Source organism: Epinephelus fuscoguttatus, linkage group LG15 (genome assembly GCF_011397635.1).
Source record: "Epinephelus fuscoguttatus linkage group LG15, E.fuscoguttatus.final_Chr_v1".
Lineage (NCBI taxonomy): Eukaryota > Metazoa > Chordata > Actinopteri > Perciformes > Serranidae > Epinephelus > Epinephelus fuscoguttatus.
Window position 1 is genome coordinate 35,762,663 of NC_064766.1, and position 12,029 is coordinate 35,774,691.

The 12,029-nt window shown below is 38.8% G+C and overlaps 1 protein-coding gene across 2 annotated transcripts in view; it reads right to left on the reverse strand.

Moving 5' to 3' along the window:
* The window catches only part of LOC125902213 (adenylate cyclase type 1-like), a 61,299-nt gene that overhangs the window by 12,985 nt on the left and 36,285 nt on the right, over window positions 1–12,029 (reverse strand). For both annotated transcript variants that reach the window (XM_049598400.1, XM_049598401.1), the window contains exons 5-8: window positions 10,187–10,314; window positions 8,296–8,454; window positions 6,666–6,807; window positions 5,060–5,215 (exon numbers count right to left, since the gene is read on the reverse strand). In XM_049598400.1, the coding sequence (XP_049454357.1) occupies window positions 5,060–5,215; window positions 6,666–6,807; window positions 8,296–8,454; window positions 10,187–10,314 (585 nt within the window). The remainder of the gene's footprint in view (window positions 1–5,059; window positions 5,216–6,665; window positions 6,808–8,295; window positions 8,455–10,186; window positions 10,315–12,029) is intronic.

Here is a 12,029-nt window from a genome sequence, read left to right on the forward strand (position 1 = left end):
CAGTATATTCATCCTTCCTTGTCTGCTCTTCTATATCCTTACTCAGTAGCTTCCTTGACTGCTTCCATGTATTCTTCCCTACTTCCTTCTCTCCCTCCTTGTTTCCATCTATTCTTCCTCAGTTCCCTCCTTTCTCCCCTGCCTCTGTATATGCTTCCTTCTTTATTTCCTTCACTGGCTCTGTACATTCTTCCTTTCCCTCTCTTTCCCTCCCTGCTTCTGTCTATACTTCATTTTCCGATTCTTTCCTTTCTCTGCTTCTATCTTTACTTCCTTACTTCATGCTTACTTACTTCCTTGCTTCCATATATTCTTACCTTCCCTGCTCCGTTACATTCTTCCTTCCTTCCTTTCCTGCTTTTATATATTCCGCCCTACTTCCATCTTTCCTTCCCCACTTCTTCCTCACTTCCTTCTTTCCTTTCCTGTTTCAGTATATTTGTCCTTCCTTCTCTGTTCTCCTATATCCTTACTTAATAGCTTCCTTGACTGCTTCCATATATTCTTCCCAACTTCTTTCTGCCCTTCCTTGTTTCCTTATATTCTTCCCCCGTTCACTCCTTTCTCCCCTGCTCCCTTCTCTACTTCCTTTCCTGGCTCTGTACATTCTTATTGTCCTTACCCTTAACCTTCCTTCCTTCTTTGCTTCCATCTATACATCCTTACTTCATGCTTACTTCCTTCCTTGCTTCTGTATACCTTTAGTCTTTCTTTCTTCCTTTCCTGCTTTTATATATTCTTCCCAACTTCAATCTTTCCTTCCCCACTTCTGTATATTCTTCCTTCTTTCTTTCCTTTCCTGTTTCAGAATATTCATCCGTCCTTCTCTGTTCTTCTATATCCTTATCCTTACTTCCTTCTTTCCTTTTTCCGCTTCCATGTATTCTTCCCTACTTCATTCTTTCCATCTATTCTTCCTCAGTTACCTCCTTTCTCCCCTGCCTCTGTATATCCTTCCTTTCCCTCTCTTCCCTCCCCTGCTTCTGTCTATACTTCCTTTTTCTATTCTTTCTGTCTCTGCTTCCATCTATACTTCCTAACATCATGCTTACTTACTTCCTTGCTTCCCTTTATTCTTACCTTCCCTGCTCCATTACATTCTTTCTTCCTTCCTGTCCTGCTTTTATATATCCCGCCCTACTTCCATCTTTCTTCTCCACTTTCAGATATTCTTCCTTACTTCCTTCTTTTCTTTCTTGTCTCTATCTATTCCTCCTCATGTCCCCCTTGCCTCTGTGTATTTGTCCTTCTTTCCTTCCTTCCCTGCCTTTGTAGATTTTTCCTTTCTACCTCTCTTTCCTTCTCTGATTCTGTCTATATTTCCTTTCTCTATTATTTCCTTCTCTCATTTTTGTCTCTTTATCTTTCTTCCTGCTCTTCCTCCTTTGTTTTGTCTGTTCATCCTTACCTCTTTCACTCCCCTGCTTCATCCTTCCTTCCTTATTACCTTCCCTGTTTCTGTTTATTCTTCCCTCCTTCCATCCAGTCTTTCTTCTTCCATCATCTATCCATTTCCACCCCTTATTCCTCAGTGCCTCCCTTGTGCTTTGGTTTTGTGTTATTTATGAGACAGCAGCACAGTGACCTGCCGACGCCGACTTCTCCTTATATTCCATATTGTGCTCAACACAGCACAGCCGTGTCTGCTGCACCAAAATTCCTATTCATTCATCCCTTGTCCCTTATATTGCTCCTCTCCGTGCCTTGAATGCATATGTCACTTCACACCATTCAAGTGTGTGTGGTCTGAATGTAAAACAGCCGTTCAGCACAAGGTGCATGTATGACTTAACCTGTCGCCACTTTTCGATTTGTCTTTCATTTTATACTAATCTGCTGTCTGTCTACGATGTGAGCACATTGTCATTACTTGAAATGTAGCTCTAAGAGGTGACACTATCATTTAGTGTGAGGTGGAGATCTACACTGGATGCAGCTGCAGAGGGCGATGTTATAAAAGTGGGGAAATGATGCCTAATCAACCTTTCATAATCAATATTTAAAACACAAATCTGCTCGATGTTTGTGATGACATGGGCTTATCCTGACCTTAACCATAATGCTACATGCTTTATTGATCTGTAGTGTTAACCCTAACATAACCTCATGGGAACTATTTTTCAAGAAAAATACATAGCCAACACCTACACACACACACACACACACACACACACACACCTGAAAATCTGGATTAAAACAGGTGGTGCAAGAATTGTACAGCTGCCCAGCCACAAGATTTCCTTTCAGGCACACAAGGTCAAGTAAGCTCTTTGACATTAGGCCAGATTGCCAGTGTCACTAACAGTATATGTGAGGGATATGGTATGTTGCTCTCTGACATGCTGAGGTCATTATAGCTGATGGGATCATAACATCAGTCCCTGTCGTCTTACGATAGATTACCCATCATGTGAACACCATATATTTACTGACTAAGAGGGAGGGTTTGTGAAGCCATTTAAATTACTAAATTATTTTCTCCTGCACTGTGGTTTGCTAATTCAGCTACCTCACTGCATATTTTCATTGTAAGCCTGGAAAAATATTTGAACATCTAGAATAGTGATTATTATAAAGTGGAATACTGGGTGTCATGATTCCCAACTAGTGCGACATTTTGGTGTGTCGCAAAAACACCTTAATGTCACAAACAGAGTCTACGAGAGTCTGTGATTGAGAAAAAGGCTGCAACCTACAATTATTCTGATTTGATTAATCTGCCAGTTATTTTCTTGATAAATCGTTTGATTGATTTGATTTGAACTGCGCGTTTTGTCCAACTAACCATCCAAAACCTCAAAATGAATGACAAAGAAATGTGTGGCAGCTGTGAGGTTCCATTCTGCAAAAAGATGGCTCCCTCCTCAGTTGCTCTTCCTGAGGTTTCTACCATTTCCCCCCCTGTTAAAGGGTTTTTTAGGGGGAGTTTTCCTTATCCACTGTAAGGGTCCAAGCCCTCTGAGGCAGATTGTGATTTGTGATATTGGGCTTTATAAATAAAACTGAATCAAATTCAATCAAATGCAAACATCCCTTGCTCAGACATCTTGTTTTGTAAAAGGAACAAAGTCCTGGAGCTTGCTACCTGATCACTTGAAATTTGCTGCACCACTTAAGAGAGCTGCCAAATCCTGGTTAACTCAGCAACAAACCTGTACTCATGTCTAGTTTTTAAATGTAATGTTTTAATGTGAGCTTTTTAATGTGGACCTTTCTGTATTCAGTTTAACTCAGCAGTGGTGTAAGGTGGTTACAATGGGCCTCAGTTAATACAGTAGTTGATTAATATGACATGAAGGCAATAAACTCTTAATATGTCCTGCAGGTGTTGCAATGTTGCTCTATATGGAAATATGTCACTAATGCCTCTAGTAGTTTTTAAAATTGTATGTCCTTTAATATCTCATCACTTTTGCCTCAAGTTTTAGCACCTAATCACAAATTTGAGGATCATTACATTCTTGTGACAAAAAAAATATGTAAACTCATTTCTTGTTGATGTGTTCAAAGTCTTTTAAACTGCGTGCCTTGTTTTATTTTTATTTTTTGTTTGCTTTTTGTGCTTTCTTGTATTTTAGGTAGCCTTTTGGCTAATTCTGGCATTTTCATACCATGTGTTTTTATTATTTTGCACTCGTTCTTCTTAAATAAACTTAACTAAACAGTGCGCGCTATTATGATGGACCTTATAGTGCACGCTATTGTGCACATATTGTCTCGTCACATAATCAAACAGAGATTCAACACTGGACAACAACAAATATATATTACCAAGCAATCAGCATCTGCATTTGTTTATGTAGAATAACAAGAATAATTATTTATACTTTCTGTAGATTAAGCAGATCATTTTGTTATAGATGCTACTAACTGTTTTACAAAGAAAATTTAATGAAGGTTCTTCTTTGAACATAGGCATATTTCTAAGGTAGCTATCACTCATGAGGGCCCATTCTCCGCCCAACACATTGTTGGAGGGCCTGCTCTCTCTCTCTATGGGCCCCCACCTCACAGGCCCCAGTGCAACCAAACTGTCTGCACCGTCTATATTTATACCCCTGGTTAACCTTCTTTTTACCTCACTGTTTTAGTCTCTAAGTTTCATAAAAGCCATGCTAGGAATGTGTTTTGCAAACTAGCATCTGCTAGAAACACTGTGATACTTGCAATAAATAGCTGTTTTCAGTTTATCCATGCATACTGTATCTGTCCCTGTCAAATACACCACGAATAAAGAACTAAATAAATAAAATTGATTCATAGAATGTCAAAATAGTGACCACTTTTTTGTTTGTTTATAGACTAATCTATTATTTGTTTCCTAGTCTACAGCAGATATCTGTGTCCGTAGGAGACAAACACAAGGAACTGGCTGTGCTGCAAATATCACTGCAAGAGGGCAATGTACAATATTCAGTGAGGTGACAGAGAGCATTAGTGTAACAGCTATGTATACGGGAGCATCTCGTACACACGCTAACATCTACTGTATGTCCGAGAGTTCACATTAAGAAAACCACTAAACCATGAAGGAATCCACAAACACACATCGTTGCTCCTCTAATGTTTGCCAAAGGCCTCATGGATGATCGAAATACTCTGTTCTGTTGGAACAATGTTCAAAAGAGCTTTAGCTCATGTCTTAAAAATGAAATTGTGGAACAGCCAAGTCCTGGTGTGACAGTGAAGCTTTTGTACAAGACACCCAGGGATATCAATTAAATACGAATGTTTCATATGAAGGAGATTAGTTTTAAATGCTTCCTAATGGTTGTGTCGTTCTACAGAAAACATTTGCCTGAGAGATATAAGTAGTTTTCACCACTAATGTCCTTATAGCTTATACTGTATGGCTACACAATACCATCTATAAAAACAATACAGTTTCAATTTGTGGTTTAAATAAAGGGCCACATTTAGAAATCCTGCTAAGTCTAACAAGCGTTCACTACTGAAGGAAACTCTAGACATTCAAACTGCATATCTTTTCGTCTCTACTCACGTAAATCACAGCACGAACAAACACAGAAACGTCAACACAGACACTGAGAGTTTATACCTTATCACCGTCCTCGCAGTTCATGACATTGGAGAAGGGAATCTCAGCCTTGAACATCTTCCTGCAGTGCATAAGCTGCACTAGTAAGTAGCACACAGTTTTGAACTTCATCTTTTTGGCGGGCTTTATATCCGAAAGAATCAATCCTGGGAATATCTGTCACCAGATAAGAAACGGGAACAAGGATTTAGTCATGATACCCCACACAGTAATATGTATTATGTAAGGGTCTATAAATCATGCACAGGCATTGGACAGTATGCACACGTGCTCATGCACACACACGCATGCAGTCATTATTATCAGGCTCAGGAATTACATTACAAAGTGGTTGAAATAAGGTAGGTCATTCCCTTAGGTGGTTTTAATAGTTTTAGGACTCTGCTGCCCTCATTTCTGTTTTATAGGCTATTTTAGAAGAAGTGAAATAGATTAATGATTTTGAGGAACTGTCTTCTGTAGTAAGAAATCAACAAGTCTTCCAACCCATACGACCACATAGGTCATTTGTTCCTGCCCTCTAAAACGACCCACAGGACGTTTTTTTTTTTTTTTTTTTTTTTTTTTTTAATCGAAACACAAAGTTGGAAGTGTGTCCCTGAGCAGGAGTAATTAAAGGCACAATAGCAGAGTGAGTATTCAAAACAGCTTAGTCAGGGCACATCTTTCTCTGTGCCATGTCTTTGATGAAGCCTAACCATCAGCTCTATTAAGAGGATTAGCAAAGTCTCCGGCATATAGAGGAAAAAAACACACGCAACTGGGATGGTACAGGTTCACGTACGGACCCATGTAACCTATGTGCCAGCCTTATGTTGCATAACATGAAACCTGCTGCAAGAAATGAAGAGGGGATGGGAGAGGAGAGGAGAGGAGAGGAGAGGAGAGGAGAGGAGAGGAGAGATACAGAACCAAGACTGAAATTCCCTCTCCAGCTGCTTTCGGCACATCTGTTGGAGATGTGCATGTTTATGTGTGTGTGCTGACACACACATACATCTCTCTAAGTTTGTAGCACTGTGCAGATTTGAGATGATAGATGCCCGAGGCTTTATAGCTCCAGTCCAATCCATTACAGGCTGGGAGAGAGATCAGCTCAACAGCAAATGTGTGAAAGCTCCATCATATGATGCTGGATTCTTTAGTCAACACTATATTTCTGTTTGAGGAATGGTTTTATTGTCGATCTTGGCATAGAGGTAAAAACTGGTCAAGATAAATCTGTTTTTTTTTTACCTAGCCTGCTCTGTATGGTGGCCCTGAGAGCTCAACACACTGCGAGCTAAAGAAACACGCAAATAGACACAACTGCAAGATGTTTGTTTGTCTGCACGTGTTGTCTTAATTTGGAGTGCGTCGAGCTCTCAGCGCCACCGTAACTCTGTCTTACCTACATAGGTCCAATAATACTGATTAGCATACGTCCTGCAGAAGCTTTGCTAATGTGTACACACTGTCTAGGTATTAAAGGTTCAACTAAGGCCAGCGTCTTATAGGACGTGTAATCTCAAGATACAACTCATGCCGTCATCTGAATTGTTTCCCTCTGCTGAAGGCTACATACGGTTTAATATCCATTCGTCAGCACAGAATTACAATGCAGTACCTTCCGTCGGTGAGATGGCACTATAAAGAAGGTTTCAATTTCATGTTTTTGGAGGAAGGCGTTCCTTTCGTGACCGTTTCCAGGCTCCACCTCATAATCTCCATTTAGGCACTCCAGTGTAGATCTGGTGATGTGGACTTTTCTGTGGAGCACAGGCAGAGATGGGACGGGATAATACACAGCACTATAAAGCCAGATATAAAGTATATCAAAATTACAATTGTTTTGGAATCATATACAGAAGAAAATTAATATTATCCTGAACTGTGTTATGCTAGATACTGTGTATTACAGCAATGAAACAGATAACAAGAAACTTGAGAAACCATGTCCCTTGGTAGACAAATGGAGAGACACGCTTTAGCAAATATGTCAGATGAAGTACTTAAGTTATAAAATAAGGGAAACTGATTGAAAAAAAGATCTAAGTCGTCAAATTATTATTATATAGGAAAAGATTCATGAATAGAAGCTACTGGGATTTTATGTCTTTGTATCAGGTCTAACAGTCATGCAAGGGAGCACGTTTTTACTCTTTTTTTGTATTTGAACTTCATGTATTTTTATTTATTTTATTTGTTTTTCTTAGCCTTATGTTGCTGTACAGGAATAAATGCTAAAGAAGAAAAACTGATTATGAACCATGAAATATTGTAGGAAGAACATTGAATATGAAATGGAATCAAAGATGTTTTTCTATGACACAATAATGATGTTAACATACTACGTTATCTATATCCATTTATAATTGTATATCAATAGTTTGTTATTCTGATGTATCACTTGCTGACGCACCTATTCACATAATTTCTCACTGGAAAAAAAAAGAATTTCTTCAATACTTGAGCTTTGTAATGAGATACATGAAATGATATGATGACAATTAAAAGTATAAAAAAAAAACTAACTAGACTCATAACCAGTGGCACCCCCAGAAATGTTTCATAGGGGTTGTCAAACAATAACAAGCTATTGCGACATGATTTATGCCAATGGATGATAATTGGAAGCGGACATTACTGTCTTTGAGAGGCTGTGGCATGCTCTTTTTTCTATCTTGTGAATCTAGACATTCTAAGACATCCACTGGTATCAATTATGACACAATAGCTTGTCAGGAAGGGGGCTTAATAGTGCTCCAAAGTTAGATCGTCTAGTTTCAGAAGATACCAATATATACACAGTAACTTACAAAATGAGCACACCACAGCCTACAGACAATAACGTCAGCCTGTAATTATTTTTGCCAGGGGGTGCCAGTGCTAGGCCATGCTTGGGGGGGCAGGTGCTACTAGTCATGGCCACAACAGATTCAGTCATCTGCTGAAGAGTCTATTTAAAAATGCTGTGAAAAGGTAGTTTTGCTTTCATTTTATTTTTATGTTAACAGGTGAAAATCAAAAAAACACGCGGCTGAGTTTGGTGCACTTGTTTCCTCTGTAGTTTGCATTTATTCCCGATTTGTCCTAAAACAATTACCAGCATTAAGACAGACTCTTGGTTAAAGAATATACAGGACAATGTTAGACATAATGTTTCCATGTGGCAATTCTAGATCACATAATTAGTGTGCATGTGCAGTATCCACAGCTACTGAGGCATGTATTCATGTAAAATGTCCAGTACTGACCCAGGTAGTCCTCCAGCCTCCATCACATTGGCTAGGGTCACATCATTGGACCACACATCATACTGCCATTTCCTGAGGCCCAGCACTCCGCACAGCACCCGACCCGTATGCAAGCCCACGCGCATGTTTAGGTTGACTTCTGTGGCCTCTGCGACTGACCTGCAGGGGCAGAACACACGTGGTGTTATAGAGTGAGGTCATAAGGTCATATCTATTTTTACATCTCTATCTCTATCTTCAGAATGTCTATAATTAGGCAGAGGATAAAAAGGCAGCGGGCAAAAATCACACAATGTGACATTAAACATTAAACAAAGGACACTGACAGCAATATTCACCTACATTAGGTACACTGTTACTTTACATGATGTACATTATGTACTACTTTTCAGTATCTTGCTCAATATTTTCTCAACATCATGTGCAATATTACTTCTCATTGTAATATAACATTGATTATGAGGTGCAGTCTGTTTTTTCCACCATTTAAGTTCATTTTTAGTAACTCGTTGTACTTATCTTACTCCTATTGTTACTCTGTTAGGCACTGGTTTTGCTTTTGCTCCTTGAAAACACTTCTTATCTTGTATTTTTGTATATTCTGCCAGATATTTAATACTCTGTTGTTTCTAAAACTGGAACCAGTGAGTGACCCTGACCTGGGGAACCTGTTGGTTGTTACTGGTTGTGAACATTAAATTATGGTTACTGTTCTTAGTGTTGCTGTAATTTGAGGCATTCTCTGACAGAAGAATTTCCTTCGGGATAAATTAAGTTCTATTGAATTGAATTGAATGATTGAATTAATGATGACGAGCACTGTACAGTTATTGACTGAAGACCTATTCACAGACTTATAATACATGTCTATAAATAATACTTGTCTGTCAAACTAAACTCTATAGACACAACATGAGACATTGCTGTAGAATTTTTCATTATTATTTTATTTTTAATTTAATTTTTTTTATTTCATTCAATTCAATTCAGTTTAATTTATTTTATTTTATCTTATTCATTTTAATTTAATTTAATTTTGTTTTGTTTTGTTTTATTTTTTGTCGCTTGAGCACCACAAGCAGAGCACCATCTAATTTCATTATTTTTGAGAGAAATCAGACATCTCTATGATTATGGTTGATTTTGGGGTGAATTGTCACTTTAAAAACAATTATCAGTGTTTCTTTAACCAACATTTTTTTACTATAACAGTGATAAAAACAATCTCCATGTACAATGATTGAGATCAGATACATAAAACTAAATAATATAAAACTGTAGCATAATGCGTAAATAGATGTGGCAATCAGTCACGGAGTGCAAAGGGAACAAACACTGTACAAAATGGACAATGAACAAAACAGACTGCTAAGTTGAGCACTCCTATTTAATCAGTGTTGAGGAAAAAGTCTAATCTTAATTAACAGGCTTCTAGTCAAGTCAAGTTTCTGATTAAATCTTCTGCTGCACCTAAATCTCTCACTTCTTTTGGTCTTTTTTCTTTACCACACTTCCAAACTGTGCAGGGTTTGCGAGGAAAACAAGCTCTTTCAAGCTCGATAAAATATCTTATTTTCTTTCCCCTTTAAGTCTTTCTTCCTCTCAGCCAACTGTATGTCTGCTCACTCAGATGTTCAGTGCTAGAATTCACTCGCAGCACACATGGCCGATCAGGCTGCAGTTTGCTCTACTTGAAGGAAATCTCGTAACATGGACTCTGTTAAACAGAGTTTAGAATAGAATGAAGACTGAAGGGAAGATTTCTTTAGCTTCTATTTAGAGAGCCTAGATAAGGATTAGATCATCTGTCGTTTGCACTACTGAAATACGTCTGATTTAGTGCTATTCAAAAGTTGCAAAATAACAGACTCAACCTAATATGAACACTCACGTTATGGTGTCAATCATGTCCAGACCCATCTCTACACAGCAGTGGGCATGGTCCGTCTTGGGCTGTGTCAGTCCAGACACACAGTAGTAACAGTCTCCCAGAATCTTAATCCTACGACAGTGGTTCTCCTGCCAATCAAAAAAGAAAGATGAGCCAGTCAGTAACAAAATCATTTTTACCTAAACAAGTAGTGCCAAAGCACCTATGCCCTAAAACCTTTAATCAACCTTTAATCATTATGGTCAGCTCAGTTAGTGTTAAGAATCATTATTAAACAGTACCAAAAGGCATCATTTTTTAGTTTAATCAAAGTTGCACCGGTGGTGTCGGAGAGCAGTGGTGCTTGAGTTAGGAATTCTGACATTTAATTATAGTTTATCCATTACACTGATCCATATCCTTAGTGTAATTTGTAAGTGTAGCTTCAAGCCATCCATTTCTGGAAGTTCCAAGGTCGATTGAGTTTATGGTTGCAGGAGTTATGGCTTCTCAAAATTACCTCATTCATTATTTTAAATGGAACATCTTCATCACAACTCTGTAATGTTTATAATATGTCAAAATATGTGACGCCTTAAAATTTCAAACAAATAGCAGTGGTGATGTAAAACTTTTTAGAGGAATGCTTTTTTTGGGAGTCAGTTAGCTAAAGTGCACCGATTAATCTCTTATATCGTTTGTTTAATCCATGACAAAAACGAAAGTGTGAAAATGTGATTTCACAGTGTGTGTGTGTGCTGGACAGTGAGTTGGAGTATTTCTTGGCTGGGAGCAGGAACTTTCCACAGGTTGCCTGCCTGGCAACCTCAAAGTGATGACAGCACTCTTCGCTCACCGCTCCTGGCTGATAAATACTCCAGCACATAACTCTCTGCAGTGTCTAGTCCTCATGCTACCTTCATACTTAGCATATAATTGTGCAAGTGGTAAAAATCTTCTGAATTAATTAAAAAAAAAAAAACAAGTGTATTCCAGAAAAAGGTTAAACTATGGCTTTAAGTCCCTCTTTTTTCTTCCCTGACACACCAAGCCAACACTGGGCCATCACTCAATATCAGGCTGTCGATGAGCGTCTGTTGCCCTAGTTTTGTGGTGTGTCCTGCACTGTTGGCACTAGTCAGCCCGTGTCAGTTAATTCAGCATATTGCATCAGTGTCGGAGCCTGCGGAGCCGGTTGGTGAGAGATATATTTCTGTTTGGCAGTTCAGCTCAGTTAGAGACAAGAGAAACAGAAGAGAGGAATAAACAATTAAAGTTGAGCTGGTGTGAGATCAGAGAGGTGTGAGAAATAAACTTTTTTAAGCCATTAAGCTCTTTAGCAGACATTGTTTGTGTGATTGTTTGCTAGCACATGGCACATATCCTTTGTTCTTTCAACACTGGTTTGTGTTGTTAATGTGCTAACTGGCTAACTAGCATCTTAAATCTATCCATGACCTATCAGTCTTTCTGTTGCTGTTTTTGAATGACGATTACAGACTACCACCACCTGCTGTTATGGAGAGTTATTTTCTCTCACGCAGGTGCAGAACGTACGTACTAGTTGGCCGTTGGCTGTAGTGATGGGCAAAGCAGTTCTTTAGATGTTACTGAATCACTCGAATCAGTTGATTAAGATTTGTTCAAAAGATTCATTCATCGATAGCTTGTTTGGAGAAAATGTTCCCTATGAAAGTGTATTGCTGAGAAGAAATGATTTGAATCACTCAGGGATCAGGGTGACGTCGTTCACCGAGTGATTCATTCACCGAGTAATTTGTCACTCGTTAGGCAGTCCCTCCCTGCACCCTAGTGTCCCCGCGACTCGCGAGTGATTCATCGTTCGAACGGACCAAATCGGCAG